Source organism: Nannospalax galili, unplaced genomic scaffold (genome assembly GCF_000622305.1).
Source record: "Nannospalax galili isolate Female #2095 unplaced genomic scaffold, S.galili_v1.0 scaffold387, whole genome shotgun sequence".
In the NCBI taxonomy this organism is placed as follows: Eukaryota; Metazoa; Chordata; class Mammalia; order Rodentia; family Spalacidae; genus Nannospalax; species Nannospalax galili.
The window spans coordinates 857,382-878,016 of NW_008355795.1; the positions used below are offsets into that span (position 1 = coordinate 857,382).

Consider the following 20,635-nt stretch of genomic DNA (forward strand, 5'->3'; position numbering starts at 1 on the left):
GTCCTCCTGATAAAAGTGTCTTTCCAAAAGCGGTCCTGCTTGTGAAGCCTCCATCTGATTTCTCTGCTGGGATGGAAAAGGGTACCTGACAAACCAGGAAGGAACTAGTCCTGCATCCCTCTATCCCATAAAGAGGGAACCCTGAGGGCCCTCATTGCTTCCCCAACTTCATCCTCCTCTGCTCAGGGAAGATGTTTAGAATGCCTCATCAACCAGTTTGGTAAGTCCCTCTCCAAGTGAGAAAGTATTTCTTTATTGAAGGCAAACATAAACTGCATACTGTTGTCAGTACTAACAAGGCCATTTCAATCTTCCCCAACACATGAAAATAATGTGAGAGAAATAACAGCAACTTCATCTTACTGGTCTGCCTTGCTTTGCCCCAGAACATATGCAAACCATCCATCTGTCTCCTGGGGACTAACATTCACTTTGCCAAAATTCACAGTAATGATGGAATCCACACTGGTACCTGGCATAGAAGTTGGACAAATAGAAGTGAGAGGTACAGGCTGGAGAGGGGAGTGGCCAATCAGCTGAACTTTGGCTCTGCTGACATTTGGTAAGAAGTCTCAGGAGCTACACAACGATTCATTGTTTTGTTAGGAGTGAATTTCCGCAAAAACACACACACAATAAAATAAATAAAACCAGATTTCAACCATCATCACTCTCAATCAACAAAAAACAAATACACTCAGCCTCTGTGTAGAGAGAACTGCAGCAGCAATTTCTGAGCTGCCTTCCGGAAGAGTAATGCTCGGTAAACAGTCTTACTCTGAAACTCAGATTTCTCGAGAAAAGCTGTCTGAGAATCACTTCAACAAATGTGATGTGCTGAGCGAAAAGAACTTAGGTCCCTGAAGGTTTAAACGGTGGAAGATTTTCCAACTGATACTTAGATACAGAGATACTGAGCATTTAATACCGAACAGAAAGTCTTTCTACCTAACAGAAATGTATTCGGGCTCATCAGAAAACACGCACTTACATATATGAGTGAGTGTTCATAGCATGGAATTCTTAAACTGAAACATTCAAATGTCCGATTACAGCAGAATGCAGGAATAAATTGTGATACAGTTGCAAAGCTTTACACAGCAGTATGAATGAACCATCTACAACCATCTGTAAGGGGTGGGTGGATCTTGCAAACTGTTAGCCAACAGATTCCAGACATGGTACAGCACCCCACAGCATTCCAGTCACATAAACTGGGAAATGAGTTAATGGACCATTTTGGGGGTCAGATTGGAAGAGAAGGTCAGTGGGGAGCCCAGGGTGTGGGCCAGGAAGATTTCACCTGGGTACTGGTTGGGTTTGGTTCGATTCCATTGGGTGGATGGACAGAATGTATGGACAGGTGCCTGTTGTCCACATCACTGTGCTGCTCACTTGTCTGTGTCAAAGTAATGTCCCTCTCTTTGTTCACCAGCTGTCTTTAAGTGGGTGTGCTTTTCTGTCTCTTTGTCCCTGGGCTTACAACTGTTCCCCATTTATGCATCAAAACTTCATCTGTCCCTTCACTGACGGACTCTTATACTCTGTTTCTGGCATAAAACCTTTATATCAGCTTGGCAGATGGAGAAATACCACCACTTTGTAATTAGCCTTTCAATATGGTGTTTTAGAATTCTTACCTTAAAAATTAGAAGTATGTTTCCGTATATACTTTAAACATCCTAAAAAATGCAGTCACAAATAAAATCATACAGAGTATTTCTTGTGTGTCTGATACTTAGTATTCACTTGTAACTATATAATTTAATGACAATGTATACCATCCCGTGTCACCTGAAAACTCTAAATTATTTAGTCACTCGTGCATATATGGTCCTCACTTGTAAGACACAACATATCAAAATACCAATCGCAAAAATGCAGTTTCACGTCTGAGTATCTCCAGTTACCTCTGCCTGTAAATGAATCTGTGTTCATGTACCTCATTTCTGGCCTGTTAGCACCATCTCTGCTATAGAATACCTGTTACATCATTAGATGCTTAAGTCACGTTGCTGATAAAAGGAGTTAACATACAGTTTCTCACTTAGTCTTTACAAGCTTATGAGGTAGAGCTTGTTACCTGCATATTGTCAGAGGAAGAAATGTTAATTGCTGGCTCTTGTTAACTGAGGCTGCTGATGAAGCCGTCCCTGTATTAAACATTCTACAAGGCTGATTGGCCATTAGAACTTTGGTGCTTAGAGAGAGGGTAGAACTATCACAATTCCAGAACTGAAAGATCTTGGGCTACCTTTACCCCTAAATAGTTATTTATTGCCCACATCTGTGTGTGACCCAAGATCCTTGTGACTACTAAGTAACTACTTTTGGAATGTCTGAACCCAGAAGCTAAGAATGCCATCGGCTCACACCTGAGGCCCACAGCAGTTCTCCTCACCCTAACCCACCTAGTCAATGTTTCCATCATTGTACTTGAAAGGTCTCGATTTATGATTCTATTTAATTTGCCTCTCTAGAAACCTTATAAAACTGTTACTGTATTGGATTATGGTATTGGGGTATATGCAGGGGGACCTAAATTTGTGTTTCTAGGTTATTTGTCTCATAGAATAAATGCACATTTGTCTCCAGAACAAACTGTCTTATTGCCTTTAAGGTGAGAGCTGTGTTCTGTGTGTCAATTCTCCCTTGCATGTTTGTAACACAATTATTAGCAGGGTTTAATCTAACAAATACTTCTTTTTTCTTTAGAAACCTTTTTTGAACATTTGGATCTACCTCCAAAATTCCCTCTGCGAGGCAGAGACCTGCTCTAGGTGCGCTATACTATTATCTATCTTAGCCTCGCTTCTCCTGAACCTGGAGCTGCAGCGGCCTATTCCTTCAGCAAAGTGTCAATGCTGAGAACTCCTTCAGCTGGGCTGCCTTCTCTAATGATGGTCTATCGGACTCTTTGATCCAAGTCCCCAGAGACTCAAACACAATCTACAGGGAAAGTGGGAGGGTACAAGCCATGCAATCAAAAGAATTATTGATGCATTGACATAATGTATGCACACAGTTCAACGTGTCACTGCAGAAATGCAATGATTAAAAACATACCTTTTTCATAAGCCCACATCAAACACGTCTGCTCATCTTTTTCTCCACTAGACCTGCTGGGATCACAAGCCACCAGATTCATATCTGCACCATTATCCAGTAGGAACTGAACCAGGGAAATGTGTCCGTGGTAGCAAGCAGAGTGTAAGGCTGTTATGGGAAAGAACGAAAGGAAGAAAGAGAAGAGGAGGAAAAGGCACTGTCATTTTCAAAAGCATTGTTTCCAGAGACGTAAATCAGTGCTCGATGTTTGATAATGAATGGATTTTATATCGAGTAAACACAAGTATTCTAGTCTAGGCAGCCTTCCAAATATTGTTTACGCTTACAGTAATTTTTTGTATTTCTATATCTATAGTAATTTTTGAGTTTAGTGTTAGTTATTAGAATTAGAATTGTGTACACAAGAGAAATAATGAAGACTCAAAGTAATATTTTTCTTGAGCACCAAGGCAGGAGTTGAGTGATGTGGTCAGTCTGCCTATGATCCAGGTACCAAGGATGTACTGAGTGTATGTCAGTTCTTACCAAGGATGCACCAAGTATACGTCAGTCTTCAGCCCAACAGTGAACCTGAACAAAACTCAATCCACTTACTGTCAACATTCACCATTAATTCTAAATGATGTCAACTTATAAAATACCTTTCCTCAGGGCTAGAGAGATGGCTCAGTGGTTAAGAGCACTGACTGCTCTTGCAGAGGATCTGGGTTCGATTCCTAGCACCCAATGGCGGCTATGAACCATCCTTAACTCCAATTCCAGGGGAATCCAAAGCCCTCTTCTGACCTCCGTGGCATTGCACGACACGGGTGCACTCATATACATGCAAGCAATACACTCATACACATAAAATAAAAATAATAAATAAGATATTAAAAAACACCCTTCCTCATGGGGGTTGCAATTCCCATTATCCTCTTCCTCCTTGGCTCAATATTGTTCTTGAGACCCAACAGATCCCTGGAGCCATGACATTTTTACCTGTGTGCCCATCTCTTCCTTGGTGATTGATGCTCACAACATTTTGATCAAGAAGAAACTTGACCAGGTCAATGTTCTTGCCATAGGTACAAGCACTGCAATAACCCAAAAAAAGAAAGATAAAAAACTCTCTTTATGAATCAATTCATGTCCCTCTGAAAATAAAATGCTGAAGTCCTAATTCCCAAGAGTTCAGAATGGGACAGTATTTAGAGACAGTGTCTCCAAAGAGGTAGTTGATTTACAATGGTATCATTAGACTAGCTCGTAATCCAATAAGATCAGTGTCCTTGTCGGAAGTGGAGATCAGGACACAGATGACCAAGAAGGAAGGATTAACGGAAAAAAAACAGGATCACCATCGCCCCCACTTGACAGAGCCTTGATCTTGTAGATGTAGCCTCTAGAATGGGGCAGTGATACATTTTTTTTGGTTTTCTTTTTTAATCTATGGAAGATTTAAAAAAATTTTATTGAGCTTTTGTAATTAAAAAAAATTTTTATTTATTATTTTTATGTGCATGTGTGTATTGCCTGCATGTAGGTAAGTGCACCCGCATCGTGCAATGCCCGTGGAGGTCAGAAGAGGCTGTCGGATCCCCTGGAACTGGAGTTACGGACAGTTGTTAGCTGCCATGTGGGTGCTGGGATTCGAACCTGGGTCTTCTGCAAGAACAACCAGTGTTCTTAACCACTGAGCCATCTCTGCAGCCCCGAGCTTTTGTAATTTTATACAAGAATTCTTAATCAAGGTTAGACCACCTCCCCACCTATGCCCCTGTTCCGCCCACCAGACTTCATCTAGTCCATGTTAAGTTCTATCCAGTCAAGCATTTGTTCCCAGATGTCCTTCAGTGTGATTTCGTCCACCAGAGTCTAGCCAGCCCATCTAGAGATTGTACGTAAGGCTACTGTCCTCACCCAGTAGCCATCAGTCTCCAATAGTTCTCAGTCTAGTACTAGTCCAGATACTGGTGTGTTTATGAAAGAAGCAGACATGTAAGACAGAGGGAGGGAAGAACGGATAATAAAGAGGCAACACCAGGGGGCACAGCATCGCATCCGGTGAAATCAAGGAGTGGAGTAAGAGCTCTAGTATTTTAACCAAGGAATTATGCCTAGGATAATCAGTCTTGTAAGAGAGATGGGTTCAGAAAGCTTTCATTAAATTGGGGTAACGATCTGAAATTATTCCCTGGGGAAAACCATTCACTAACCTCCAACTTTCTATGACCAAAGGGTAAGGGCTATCTGTGATTTTCCTAAGGGTGCACTGGCTGTGCTCTCCAAGCACAGAGCTCCTGCACACCTAGCCAAGGTCTCATCCTGACCTTGAACACTTGTTTCACCTCCAGTATGACCTAACGGCCTCGCTATTCGCTCCACTGCTGTTGAAATTTCAAGTGCATTTGTGCTTATGGGATCACATTACAAACGGAGATGACGATGTTCATTGTCAGCTTTTCCAGCTGGAAAGAAAATGGACGTATTTTAGGACCCAAAGCAAACGATATTTTTATGGATATTTTGCTACTAGACTTGTTGAGCTACTTAATTGGAATTTTTGGTTCCTACTGTTTACTGTCAAGGCTGAGATATGCCGAAAAAAATATTTTGTGTCAGGTAAATAAATGGTGTGCGTTAGTTGCTTTTCTTTTGCTGTAAAAAATACTTGACAAATGCAATGAAAGGGAGGGAGGGCTCTTTTGGGCTCCCAGCCAAGTGGGATGCAGTTGGTGCAGAGACGGCACTGACTTGGGGCTTGAGGAGCTGGGCTGCTACCTCTGCAGCCAGGAAGCAGAGCACATGCACTCTGCTGCTCAGCTCACTCCCCCTTGCTTCCTCTGTTTCTCACAGGATTATGTCCTTCACATTCAGAACGGTTCTTCCCTCCTCATTAAACCTTTCTAGAAAACCCCTGAGACACACCCAGAAGTATATCTAAATCCAGTCAAGTAGAAAATAAAGATCAACCATCACATTCACTAATGATAACTGGATTTTCTTAAACTAATGTCATAAATTCCCTTTCTAATAGTTTTTCTTTGACAAGATGATGACATTTCCTGTACTTCTAAGCCCTGGGTAGATGAGGCTTCGTCATCCAATTTTGGGAAGAACCATGTGTAATCCTGGCCACAGTGGGACTTGGTTCTGGAGCTCACCAGCTCACTGTGTCTTACTTTTTCCTCTTCCTGGGATGGCCTTGAAGAAGTCAATCTTAATGAAATGCCACATATGTGTCACACAGTGACATCACTGGCTTCCTGTGAAACCTCATGAACAGAGGCAGAGCCCCCTTATGCTATGGCTTCTTCATTTTAGTTCAATGGGACATGCCACATATTACACACACATGTCTGTTGCCTTTAGACATTGCAGTGGGACTCCTTTAAGGAAAGAAGGGGTCTGTTATCTTGATGTGTCTACTGCCATCAACACAAGGCATGTCCTTAATAATTCTTTCTTGAATAATTAGATTAATTATCAACAACTTCGTGTAAATATTTACATAATAAGCAGGATCTTCAACACTACGAATTTAATAGAACATTTTCCATATTGCCGTATTAGCCCTTTTCTAAGAAACTAGACATAGGAAATGGTAAGTTAAAATATATATTCATACATACATTTATGTGAACACACATATGCGCATGTACATATGTATACATGCATGTATATATATTCACATGTATATTTGGATATGTCTATATGATGGTTAAGTTTGATTATCAGTTTGGCTGGATTAGGAAACCCTTCAGGCTTTAGGGAGGCAAACCTTTGGGTGTTTCTGTGAGGATTCATTCAAAGAAAATTAACTAAGGACTTATCATGAATGTGGGAGGCACCATCCTATGGGCAGGGGTTCTAGATTAAATAAAAAAACGGGAAGGAGGAAGCCAGCTGAGTGTCAGAACTCACCTCTGCTTCCTGACTGTGGATAAGGCCACCAGCTGCTCAACTCTCCCCTCAACCTTTGGGACAATACAAACCCTTCTGCCTCTAGCTATTTCTTGTCAGGTGCTTAGTCACCAGCCAGAAAAGTAACTAAAACATAGTCACAAAGAGAGTAACAGAGCTGAAAGTGGTGCCTGCTGTGCACAAAGTCCTGTGCTGTATACAAAGAAAAAACATGTGCTCTGAGTGGATTCCTATCGTAAAGAGCTCCTTCTGTGAGTACATGATGAAAATGACTCGAATAGGAGATACTAATCTGTACTCCCAGTAGGCACAGATTGAAACAACATAAACCAAGCAGACTGATAGTTTTTCTCTCTTCATGACCCTCTTACGGATGAACTTCTGCAGATGACTATCAACCTGTGATGACAGTTCCAAGTCCTGTCTATAGAGCAAGAACACTATTTGATAAGTAGCTCAAGGTGTCAGTTCTAAGGGGCATGAGTTTACAGAGAGGAAAATAGCAGCTACCTGTCTGTGTCAGTTACATGTCACGTCAGTTCTCCCAATTTCCCTTTCCTTGGCCAGATTTCACTGGCCCATCCATGTTGACCAACAGTTTGACCTGAAAAACTCTTGCATCTCCTCTGTTACTGTGCATCTAGAAAAACGTGGTACTCGAACAAGAAGACATGTAAAAAGTACAGGATTCTGAGTTAGGCAGACATTTGGCACATTAACTTCCAGACAGAAGAACATCTGCCTGTGACTTAGCTTCCTTGAACTTTCCTTTTCTTCAACTTTCAAAACTTTATGCAGATTAGTTAGGCCTGGTGGGGCACACCTTTAATCCCAGGTCTCAGTAGGCAGAGGAAGGCTGATCTTTGAGATCCAAGCCAATATGTTCTACAGAGTGAGTCCATGCAGGTTTGGACTAGGGAGACCCTGTCAAAGCAAAGCAAAGCAAAGAAAAGAAAAGAAAAGAAAAGTAAAAAACAAAACAAAATAAAACAAAACAAAAAACAAGCAACCCCCCCAAATTTACGCAAATTAAATGAGAAACTGGGTGCAAACAACCTGGTGTGTGTTAACCAAATTCTTTGGTAGTTAAATAAAACAAAACAAAACAGAGTTGGAATGATTACTCAGTGGTCAGCTGTTAAGAGCACTGGCTACTGTTGCAGAGGACGCAGGTTCAATTCCCAGAGTGCACATGGCAGCTAACAACTATCCCTAACTCCAGTTCCAAGGGATCTGATGCCCTCTTCTGACCTTCATGGTTATTGCATGACATGGGTGCACTTACACACATGCAGGCAATTCATTCATGCACGTAAAATACAAATAATAAATTAAATATTGAAAAACCAAGACAATCCTGAAATCTCCCGTGAGATTTGTATAGGTTAAATTTACTTTAGAATGAAAAAGTGTCTCCATTTTTATTACTCACTAGGGCAAAACAAACATTATGTATAGTCATCTTGAACACCATTTTAGAGGTTGCAAATGAGCTAAGAAGTATGCATTACTTAGGGAAATGATCTTACAGTCAAGGTTTGTTATTCTCAAATTATCATGCATTAATTTTTATAGCAAAATGGCAACTTGTCCAAAATGAGGACTTTAAATTTTGTAGAGTATCCACCTTCCTTTTGGACGTTTTAGGGAGCTAATGGGCCTCGAAGTTATTAGCAGCCTTTGTTCGCTTATTTACTTAGTTTGGGTGCACCTTTTCCAATCCCAGCTGTTCCTGCAGAATGCTTTCCAAGAGTCCACTAGAAAGGGCTCTCATGGCTTCCTAGAAAAGAGCTGAATCTTACGTGTCTCAAAACCATCCTGACTAGGCTTTTACAGACTGACAGATAGATAACTTAGGTAGACACATCTGCACATAAGGTTTAGGACAGTGGGGGAGAAAGTGTCATATTTGATGCTGATGAATCCTACTAATGAGATTCCTGTTGGAGGAGGGTTACAGCCACAGTCCCTTTTGGCAGCTTTCTGCAGAGCAAAGAGGTTCTTTGCTCTCCACAGAGAGAATACGAGCCATATGCTTACAGATGTTGATAGGCCTGTTGCCTTGGCAACATCAGTTCTTGTCTTTGTGGCTGAGCCAGGAATACAGCATCTGGCTCTGGCCCCATCTGTTGTGCTGACGGCAGCGTCTGCCTCCACCCTCTCTTTCCTGAATCTACCTCAGGCTCCTTGTCCTCTGCCCCAACTCCACACCCACTCTGATTGCAACATCTGCCACTATTTGTTACGGCTTTGTGTACACAACTTAGGGTGCTGAGGGGTGCCAGCCAACCTTAGTGACTAGTAGTGTACATAAAGATTATTTTACCTGTGAAAAGCTGTCTCGCTGAAGATGTTTTCCTTGGTCAGACTTTCAGATCCTGATATTTGAACAATTTCCTTTGCAACTTCAAACTTGCCATTGTAGCATGCCCTGGATTGGAGGAAAATATTGTGTTAAGTAAGAGGAAGCTAGCAGGAGCTCAGGAACGATAAGTCAGACTCACAGGTGCAGAGGGGTGTCGCCGTAGATGTTCGCAACGTGAGGCTGAACTTCCAGATCACTCTGAAGCAGATAGCTTACTATATCGTGGTGTCCGAAGCGAGAGGAGAGGTGCAGAGCCACATGGCCTTCATTATCCTGAGCATTCACTGTAGGGAGTAAGAAAACAGAGCTGTGTTATCAGGAACCCATTGGTTCTCAGCCTTCCTGTGTAGAGCCTAAGTGCTGCAGATACTCCTGGAAATTCTCAATTAATGATAATAATAGAGGAAATTAAGTGCCACCATTTTAAAAGTTTTAATTATGTATATCACTATTACATCAAACAGGCTTTCCTTTAGTGTTCACAGATTCCCTGGAATGCATCTAATCAAACATGCTTTGTACCTTAGTATGGTTCAAGAAACCAATAAACATCCCAAGGCACCTGTGACCATTCCCTTACATCCCCTTCCAAACAGATTTTTGTTTCTGCTAAAGGATGCTAAAAAGTTTAAGGTCATGGATGGTAGAAATGACCCAGGGGGTAAAGGTGTTTGTCATCATGCCTGAGGACCCGTGTTCAATCCTTTGGACCCACATGGTAGCAAGAGAGAACTGATTCTATCCAGTTGTCCTCAACCTCTGCACATGTGCTGTGGCATACTTCCAAATAAATGCATAAATAATAAACTAAAGGTTCCACCCAGAGCACCAAGGCCAGCAGTACTGGCTGTCGCAGTGGTGGTGAATGCTGGTAAGGGTGCTCAGGGGGCACTGTGAATCTTCAGCTGAGAATCACCACCATAATACAAAGGGAAAAGCATTTCCCACATGACCGACCTTACTGATGAGGTTACCCTAATAGGTTACTTAAAGCCAAGCATGAGGATGATCCGTATTGTCTTTCTCTTTGGTCCACAGTCTTATAAACTCTTAGGACAGCTAAGGAAACCTCTGGAATGAAAGCATTTAATGGGAAACCAAGATCTCACTGTAGCAAAGAGGCCGACAATGTGGGTTCCAGGACACCATTGCATTAGGGTTCAGATTTCAGAGAGGATGACCACGGGGGACTCCAGAGAGAAGGGGGGTGCAGAGGAAGGCTCCAGACTGGAGAAGGGGACCAGAGGGAATATCTAGACCAGAGAGGGGGACCAAGGGGAATATCCAAACAGGAGACAGGGATCACAAGGGGCTCCGGATAAGAGAGAGAGAGACCACAGAGAAGCTGTAGGGAAGAGAGCTCTGTGTGTCTAGCATTGGCGTTGTGTTCCCCAGGGGTCCTTGTTCCTCCAATGGACCGGGCCTGCTGCGGAGAATCAACTGTGGGGAGTTAGCCTCCGAAGGAGGGCCTTGTGGAGCCATCTTGGGACAGAAGCCAAGAGCCAGCAGGAACATGAGGTGGTGGCGGGAGTGGAGAGAAAGATAGCCCCAGAGCCTCACCGGCATGGTTGCGAGAGGGGGAATTTACCAACCTAGGGCAAGATGCGGGCCCAAGATGCATGGGTGAAAGTTAACGAAGACTATGGGTGGGCCGGGAGCTGTCTGGATTGGCGGGCTCTGAGCCATGGTACAAGAGTGCTTGTCTCCTTTAAGGTCCCCCGTTTACCCCCTCCCTACCCAAGGGCATAAACCATAATAAATTCACATAAAAATATATTATATGGTTTGTCTGATTGCATAAGAGACCCGGAGAAAACTCTGGCGACAAAATTGGCACAGCCAACAGGATGGCGTTGATGACAAACCTCAGAAGTCTGGAAAAAGCTAGCGAGCTGATGGCTGTGCTGATGTGGTTTTTACAATGGGTTACTAAGAAGAGGCCGGCCATGCAGGAGTGTGGGCCACAGCTGTGTTGTAAATGTGGGGATATGTTGTGGGTATGTGAAGATTTGTTAAAGGTTGTCCAGAGGCTAGAAAAACTTTTACCCTGAAATGGAGCACCCAGAGAGGGGGCATGGCCACTTTGCATAATAAAAGATGTGCCCCAGGCCCGGGAAGCTGAAAAGGCAAGGGAAGTCCTGGCAGACCCAGTTGCAGAGCTCCAGGGAGAAAAAAAGCGGGAGACTTTGACTTGTGTAAGTCCAAGGACTCGGAGGAAAAGACAGATAATAGAAAAAAGAAAATGACCTAAAAATAAAAGTAGCTAAGGCTGCCCCTCAGATTCAACCATTGTTACAAAAGGAAAAAAAGCCAACAGTGCTGTAGGTGGGAAATACTCCACATGGAACTGCTAAAATTAGAAAACACAAGCAAGCAGAGAGCCCCTAGCCACGTGGCTTGTGAGAGTATGGGACGTGGGAGCAAATGACATCAGTCTAAGTCCTTCAGAAGCTTCACAGCTGAGTTATATAACCCACCCATCCATCCTTGCGATGTAAGCTGTTCAACCTAGGCCAATGCAGGGGGGACCAGTCATTAGTGGAATGACTGGTTAAAGGCATTAAAGATACATGGTTGTTACCAAGGGAGACTAACATGATTAGCAGGGGCTGGAGGACTATAAAGGAGGGGCAGGCATTACTGAGAGAACTAGGAATGAGAAAAGCAATATATGATGTCCAGCTCACTGGGCCAGATAAGACAGTGTTCACCAGAGATACGAAGGAAAGCTTAATTCAATTGGGACCTCGAGAATGGTATGGGGCTTTAATGGTTTTACTAAGCCCTTTAATGGGACAGGATCTTTGTAAAGTGAGAGAGGCTTTGGCAAATTTAAATGATTCTGACCAGCATGTAAAACATGTCTGTAAAATAACAGAACACCCTATGAGAGATATAAAAGAGACCAGACAGAAGAAATGGCCCATTTGTGTTACTAAAAGACAAATGTAGCAATACATATGTAGAGCCCAAATTCCCCAAGAAAAGATTGATAGAAAATCAAATTCGGTACTAAGGAGTTTCTGGAAGGCTTTAAAACCAGAAGAACAATTTACAAAAGGCATTCAAAGAATAAAAATTGTCCCCGGGGGGTTCAGAATCCCTAAAGATTAAATAAGATACAATTTCTCTTCTCACAAAGGCTATACTAGGGGTGGAAGCAGGTTTCCCCACCAAGTTCTCCCCCAGCAACCAGGTGTGGTCAATGGGAAGATGACAGATGTGGCTAGAGTCAGGAGGCAGACCCAGGGCCTATCTGACTCAGGGAACTAACAAGTGCAGTGGGGACAGGAGAAGCACCCTGCCTCCTTAGCCCAGTGCAGGGTCAGGCAACTGGAGCCCACACCTGTAAGTATATCAAGAATAAAAGAATACAAAGAGACCCCATGTAAAATCCCCCAAGTGTGAAATGACTTCAAAGGGATCACTAAAAATGGTAAAGAGTAAGCCGAATTAATGCCTCGTACCCATCCTCATGCCAAGGATCTATGGGGAAAACTGTTAATACAAATGGACAAAACCTTTCCATGCTTTGTGAGACCTTGTCTATGAGTGATTTAATAGATAATGTTAACTTTCCATAGAGTGTTTTACAAGTGTGAAACCCATTTAAAAGATACCTGAAGAGGCAAAGGCCAGCGATATCTGTAAGATTCTTGGGAGTTTCATGGTTGGTTAGGATGAAAACAGAGACTCCCAAACTGTATAACTGTTAAGAAAATCTATAGTACCAGGGGTCAGTTGCCCTCCTATGAGCTGTTGGTCAGAGAGACCCTAGAGGTCCTCAAATTCACCTAGGCTATTGCCACTAATGTCGGTTGTACACTAGAAAGGTCGGTAAGTCCATGTTGCTGAGGACACTGCATGATGTGAGCACGGGAGAAGAAGAGATGGAGCAGAGACTAAGCCACAAACTCCATGCCACTGGATGGATGAGGTTCATATTGCCAGAAGGCGCTATGCGGATGGTTGGGAAAGAAAGGATCCCCAATGATTCTACTCAACAATGGATTCCACATACTGCACACTATGGACATGTCAAGCAATGCCTGCAAGTGCAGTAATGGCTCCACCAACATACATACAACTGACAAATTTCTAATTGGATAGCGCCCGCTCCTAGGGGTGGAACACACATCTGGTGCTGTAGACCAGGCCAATGCCTTGTGTCGAGAAAGGCTACAGGCCCTAGAGGGGAAGCCATCACAAGTATACTGTATAATGAATAGAGTACACCTACTGGGGTATCTTCTAGGAATCTGTATTTACATTCATGTTTGTTTAAATGTGTCTACCTCCTTCCATTTGTCTTTATAGTAGAAGAAACACCACTGAGATAGATCAATGGCCATGGCCTAAAGACAACTAATGGGGAGGTCCAAGAAGTCACTATCTTCCCCCGATACAAGATAGGTCACCCTACATCTGTCACCCTCTCCAAGGCTCAGGGCTCTTAGCAGAAGATTGGCAGAAGATTGTAAGAGTGGAGGAAAGGGGTGGAGTGTGTTCCCCAGAGGTCCTGGTTCCTCCAAGGAACCTGCTTGGGAGAATTGACTGTGGAGAGGTAACCGTCGAAGGAGGGTCTTGTTGCATCTTCCTGGGACAGAAGTCACAAGCCTCCAGGAACATGTGGCAGTGGGTGTGGGGAACGCACAGCAGCAGGCATGGAGAGAAAGATGGCCCCAGCATGTCACCCACATGGATGAGAGGGGGGCATTTACCGACCTAGGGCAAGATTGCGGGCCCAAGATGCCTGGGTGAAAGCTAACAGAGACTATGGGCAGGCCCGGGAGCAGTCTGGATTGGCGGGCTCTGAGCTGCGGTGCAACAGTGCTTGTCTCTGTAAGTCCCCCATTTACCCCCTTCCTACCCAAGGGCATAAACTATAATAAATTCACATAAAAATATATTATATGGTTTGTCTGATTGTGCAAGAGACCCTGAGAGAACTCTGGTGGCAGATATTGAGATATCTCCGTGGGACCTGTCTGGTGTCATGACCTTGGAGATGTGTGTTTTTTAAGCTTGACTTTCTTCTGTGCTCTATGCAAGAGTGTGTGCTACTTGGTACCTGTTCTAGTTTGCTTTCTGTTGTTGGGATAGACAATGTGACCAAATGCAACCTGGAGTCGAAAGGGTTTATCTGGTTTATATATCCTGGTCCATCACAGAGGGAAATAAAGGTGGGCACTGGAGTAGGAACTGAAGCAGATGCTACAGAGGAATGCTGGCTCACTATCTCTGGCTCCTGCTCAGCCAGCCTTCTTACATGTCTTAGGCACACCTGCCTAGGGACAGTGCTGCCCACAGTGGGCTGGGCCTTCCTGCATCAGTCATCAATCATCAATCAATACAATCTCTCACAAACACAACCACAGGGAAATCTGATCTAGGAAACTCTCCAATTGAGGTTCCCTCTTCCAGGTGACTCTAGGATGATTCAAGTTAATAATAAAAACTCACCTGGACAATTCATACTTAAATCATCACTAGTTAGCTTTCAGTATTTGAGAAAATGCGACTGACCCATTCTCATCCTTCAATGGTCTCCAGTGATCACCACAGTGCCAGGTATTAGAGGCATGATATCCTATCCCTCGTCTGACTACAAGAGCTCAGTTAGAATCACACTGAAAATATTAACAAACTTCATGACTATAATGAATCAGTACGAACCTGTCACACATGCATTTAATAATGTTTACTCTACCTGTCTCCTTATATCCTTCTTAGAAATGTTCTGTGTTAAATTCAATAAACTATAGGTGCACAAAGTATATTCCCTCAAATGGTACAAAGTCCAGTTACCAAATTGACTTTATACACGAACACCAAACTTCTCAATTCTTGGTCCGATTTTAACTCCTTCCTTTAAGACTAAAATAATTGGATTGGCTGCTCTGTACACATTCATCTTATTATATGATATTTTTCTGCCTAAATTCATTTACTATTTGATAACTTTGTACAAGTGGAAAGATCAGAAGGAAACTTTTTAAAGAATAGAAGGGAAAAGCAAGAGAAATAACGATTTAAAAGGTGCAGGCAGCTTGTTACTGCTGCTGACATATTCTCCAGCATCCATTAATAAGCACCAATTCATGCTCCTGCTGCTGTATTTGTTGACAACCTTCTCATTTATTGGCCTTCAATATCCTAAGCAAGATCAACATTTTTATCAAAGTCTCTGGGCTTCTCCTCCGAAGGTTGTAATTGTAAAAAAAAAATTTTTTTTTGAATGGCTTATCATAATCAGTGCTTCAGAAAAACACTCTTATTTCAGATCAATGCCCCTTGTTATTCTGATTATCTTCACTTGTATGACTTTTGATCCTTTCATGTTCTGTAGGAGCCATGGCAAGTCAATGGTCAATGGCATGAGTCTGCACTAGAGAGCCATCTGGGGCCCAAAGCATCAAGAGGGCCTAAGTCCACGGCAGAAAATGTAAAGAAAGCAGCTCAACCACCTGTCAATTCCCAGCGTGTCATTTGGGCACCCTCCCGTCCCCAGCAGCACCTTCCCCAACAAGACCATGGAGCTTCAAAATCATCCACATGGTGAACTCCCTGCGGTGTCTAGGCAGCCTTCTTTATCTAGCCAGAGAGGCATGGATAAGACCACGGTCTGTGTGATTTTGATGTGATGGTGACATACTTGGGTTTCTCTTGCTCCAGTTTACAAAGAGTAAATTTCTGTATGATATTACACTTCATCTCAGGGAAACTGAATGTCTGGGTGACATTCTATTTCTCTCACTGAATATCTTGCTAACGCTAGACATAATAGTTCAGGTTTATGATCCCAGCTCCTTGGACATCTGAGGCAGGAAGATTATAAGTTCATGGCCTGCCTGAGCTATGAGTTAGTTCAAGGACAGCCAGATAACTTAGTGAGAACCTGTCTCAAAAATAAGATTCTCAGGGTTATTGCTCAATGGTAGAGTGATAACTGAGCATGTGCAAAGCTCTGGGTTCAATGCACAGAAAAGCTAGAAAAAAATCTTATCATGATATTTAAATAAAGGAGACTTTCAAACAAAGGAGTATACGTAATCTATTACTAGGGAAATATTTACTTCTGTCCTCCACTTTGAAAAGGATACAAGCTCACCAATATTTTGTTGAAAGAAAGAGTATTTAGATGGGTGGATACAGAAAACCACATAGTCCTTATTCCTGGTTATGGACCTTAAAGATAAAAATATTAACTTCTAAATTAACTCTCTAATGACTACAAATCCCAGCCACTGTTTAAAACAAACCCCAAATGTGTCTCAAACAAATTTTCAATAACAAGTCTGTGCAATAACTACGAGATACAGTTTTAAAAGCAAAGCACTCTTCTTTCTGATGTTGGAAGATTTTTAAAATATATTATATTTATTTGTGTGTGTGTGTATGTGTATGTGTGCGTGTGCATGTATGTGGGTATATCTGCATGTGGTATGTGTACATGTGTGTGTAGGTGCCTGTGGAGGCCAGAAAGAGAGTGAATTCAGATCCTCCTGGAGCAGGAGTCACAGGTAGTTGTGAGCTGTCCAACATGGGTGCCAGGAGCCAGGCAGGCTCTGGTTCTTGGCAAGAGAAGTATGGCCCTTAGCACTGGGCCATCTCTCCAGTCCCATCTTGGCAGATCTTCTCAGAGTTCTGCGGTAGTCAATGGCGTATTAAAGGAGTGTGTCATAAAAAAGAGCTTTAGTATTTAGCACGGAGTTAAAAATACTAATAAATGCGAAATTAAATGTTTTCAACTTTATTGAAATGATAAATTTTAAGGACAATCTCATTATGTTGTTTCCTATGGAGTTAGGCTGTATTTCCAACCTAATTCCAGCAGGACTGTATTTCTTTCCTCATTGCCCCAAGAGACACAGTGAAGCAGACCAGAGGCATCTGACTGTGTAGGCCAGACCTTTACACTGCTCAGCTGAAGAACCTGCCTTCTGAGTTACATTTTGGTCAGTTTTGTAACCTGAATGTATTCTCATTTGTGATATTCTGTTACCATGGAAACACACGATAGATACTAGACTTCAAATTGTACTGTTGGGGTCATTCATTTAATCTTCCTCTTCTGTCTATTCACCATTGAAAAAGTGTATAGTTGAAACAATCATCTTGAGAAAGCAAACTTACTAATCGTCGGTCCTGTGCTATGCCCATCACAATGGGACATGGTATACTCTATTTTCTGCAGTCGGCTGAGTGCAAAACAGGGTTAAATATCAAGTGCACTGGATGGAAATAAAAATACTTAAAAGCCTGACTCATGCTGTCTCCTGTTTTTTTTTTTTTTTAAAATGGCTGAATAGTAAGGGTGCAGTATTTGTGTAAGAAAATGCTAGAAATTATACCCTGTGATGGAGGTGTGTGAGGGGATGGGGTGCCGAACATATTTCAGTGCCTTTTGCAGAAGAGTCCTTTGATCCTGGAGACGTGCTGATCATAAACGACACTCGTTTTGACATTGTTGAGCTTTGGACTTGTGCAGAATAGAAAGCTGAGGGTGTCCTCAAAGATAAAAGTGATGCAGTTCCTGACCTCATGAAGAGCCAGGCAGCTCTAAAACTGTGGTCATGTGTGCAGTGGTTCCTACAAGTGTACCTCCACCTAAGCTAAGAGAACGGACGACTGCCTAAAACTGCTTACACGAGGCCCAAGGGATATTGTTGCTATTTCCTGCCAGCACAGACTGTTTGTGGTAAAGCTGTTGTTCAGACACCTGGGTCATTGCACGTTGGCCCATAGGAAGCAGTGCAGAAGATGCTTCTCAATCTCTACGGAGTGACGTGGCCCCAGTGTCTGACATGAGAACTGGAAGCTTCCCCAGCCTCTTGCCTTGGGTTTCTCTGGGAGCCTGGGAGTTTTCCTTAACACTGGATGAAAAAGCTGATTAGCTGTATCAACTGAATAGCAACCGGAATTTTGAACTGAGGAACTGGCAGCCCCACAGCCTGACAACCCTGTCCTTTTGGAACTGTGCGTCATGCCTGCTGTAAAGGCTAGAAACTCTTTTAGCTGGGAGCTTAATTAGGTCTCTAGGGGGTCAACGGGAGAAGTTTGGACATGCTGGGGACACTTTAATGGCCAGATGTATGGAACTCTCCATGACTTTATGTCAAAAATAAAAGCCTATGTGGGCTTCTTATTCTTTCACTCCTAATCAACTTTCCAACATTTATTTTATAATTAAAAGCATAAGAACAGCAAGAAAACTTCTAAAATAAACCACCCTTACCTGTTCTCCCCACTAGAACTTATAATAAATATACATTATTTCTTGTGAAGGCCACGAAGAGCACCTAGAACCCCGATATGTTGATTTAGGATTGAAAATTAGTATAAACACCCCAGTGAAACTGTCTGGAAATTTCCTAAAAGGTTTAGTATATGCAGTTAATTCTATGCCTTTGTACATGTTCAAGAGAAATAAGTGGATATGACGCTAAGAACTCGGCACAATAGCTGTGTTCACAACAGCAGAACACTAGAAATATTGCAATGCAGTCAGGGATTCGGGACACAAACTGTGCCAGATTCAGTCTTCTGCATTATAAAAGAAAAGACTGCTTCATGAAGTATTATGAAATGTCAAATCCATGCATTGAGCTAAAGAAACCAGTTATTCACAAAACTTATGCAAAGACCAGGGCTGGGGTGATTGCTCAGTATATCAGGCACTTGCTGTACCAACATGAGGACATGAGCTTGAATCCCCAGCTCCATACAAAAAGCTGGGTGTGGCTATGTGCCCAGAGCCCCAGTGCTTCAGTGAACAGAGACAGGAGGGCTGGGATGTGCCAGCCCAGCTCTCGCTCCAGTGAGAGACACTGGTCTCAAGGGAATAGGTTGGCGAGTAGAAGAGCAGGACGCCAGATGTGCTTCTGGTCTCCACATGTACACTGGTGTGCACATGTGCACATGCATGGATATATACCACACACACACTACACAATTTTATAACTAGAATAAAATAAAAATTACATGGTTCGATAAGAGACAACAGTAAATTGGGGTTCTAAGTATTTAGAAGTCCAGTTACCTTTGGAGCTGAAATAAGGAAAAGAGAAGAGCACGGATGGGGGAGGTTCTCTATGTGCCTCATTCTGGTAAGTGTTGTGTGCACATTTAGAGACAAATAGTCATCACACTGTATGATCGAGATTTAAGAAATTTCTATATGAAAATTATACACCAATTAAAGAAAAAGATAAGTGAATAATAATAAATAGGGCCAGTCTGTCTGGAACATCCCTTCCCACTACCAGGGTGCCCAGTGTGTGGGAACCAGCTGGGCTTATAAAGATTCTCATCTTAAGAACAAATTTTGTTTTCTGGAACAAGTTAGCACAGAACTGTAGGATAAATGAGCTTCAAACTTCTTTGCAGGAATAGGAGAAAGCCAAAGCACACAGGAGGCACACAGCCTTACCATCCGCCTTGTCCTCATCATTCATGAGCAGTTTTACAATACTGAAGAATCCCTTTGCAGAGGCCAGGTGCAGGGGCCTGTCTCCAACTTCACCGCTTACATTGACATCCGCACCAAACTTCAAAAGCAAGCAGGTTACCTGAAGGAGCCAGTCATTTGAAATTAGCATCGAAAAATCAATCATGTATGCGTGGTGGCACATTTGTAAGCTCAGCAAGAGGGAGAAGTAGAGGCAGGAGGGTCAGGCGTTTAAGGTCATCCTCAGCTACAGAGTTCTTGGCCAGCCCTCCTACATGGAGGCCCGTCTCAATCCTACCCCTCCAATGCAATGCAGAACCTTCGACTGCCTAAAATGTGTGCAGTTAAAGCTTTCTCTTAGGTTACATTCACATGAAAATTAATAGGAAATTCTAGCCCAACTATTCTAAACCAAAGGTATTTATTATTTTATCACTGACAAGACATCCAGCCTTGAAGCAATTCCAAATTCTGTCACTTGAACAGTGCAGTAGCCCCTCCAAAACATAGTCCTTTCTGTTATTTTCTGTCATCCCCAACAAGCAGAATGAGAAATTCCTTGTGTTAGCAAAACGCTGCACAGCTTCCGACACTATAAACAAACACCGTAGTGAAAGGGACTAATGCGTGCCTTTTAGAATTGGTGTCAGTCCTTTTCAATCCAGGAATTTCTTCCTGAAATCACCAGAAACCATCTTCCTACATCTCTTTGGCCTTAGCTAGGCCATTTGCAACTTTCCATGCCTAGGCATGGGGACAATTGACTGTGAATAGTTTGCCCTAAGAAAAATCTCATATATGTGGCTTGGAATCCCATATAACCAATGGAAGAGTAAAGAGTGGGA

General features: G+C 42.7%; 1 protein-coding gene across 1 annotated transcript in view; it reads right to left on the minus strand.

Moving 5' to 3' along the window:
• Tnni3k (TNNI3 interacting kinase) overlaps positions 1-20,635 on the minus strand; it is a 304,879-nt gene that overhangs the window by 178,018 nt on the left and 106,226 nt on the right. The window contains exons 7-11 of the mRNA XM_008853645.1: positions 19,773-19,911; positions 9,480-9,624; positions 9,302-9,406; positions 4,051-4,145; positions 3,067-3,216 (exon numbers count right to left, since the gene is read on the minus strand). Coding sequence (XP_008851867.1) covers positions 3,067-3,216; positions 4,051-4,145; positions 9,302-9,406; positions 9,480-9,624; positions 19,773-19,911 — 634 coding nt within the window. The remainder of the gene's footprint in view (positions 1-3,066; positions 3,217-4,050; positions 4,146-9,301; positions 9,407-9,479; positions 9,625-19,772; positions 19,912-20,635) is intronic.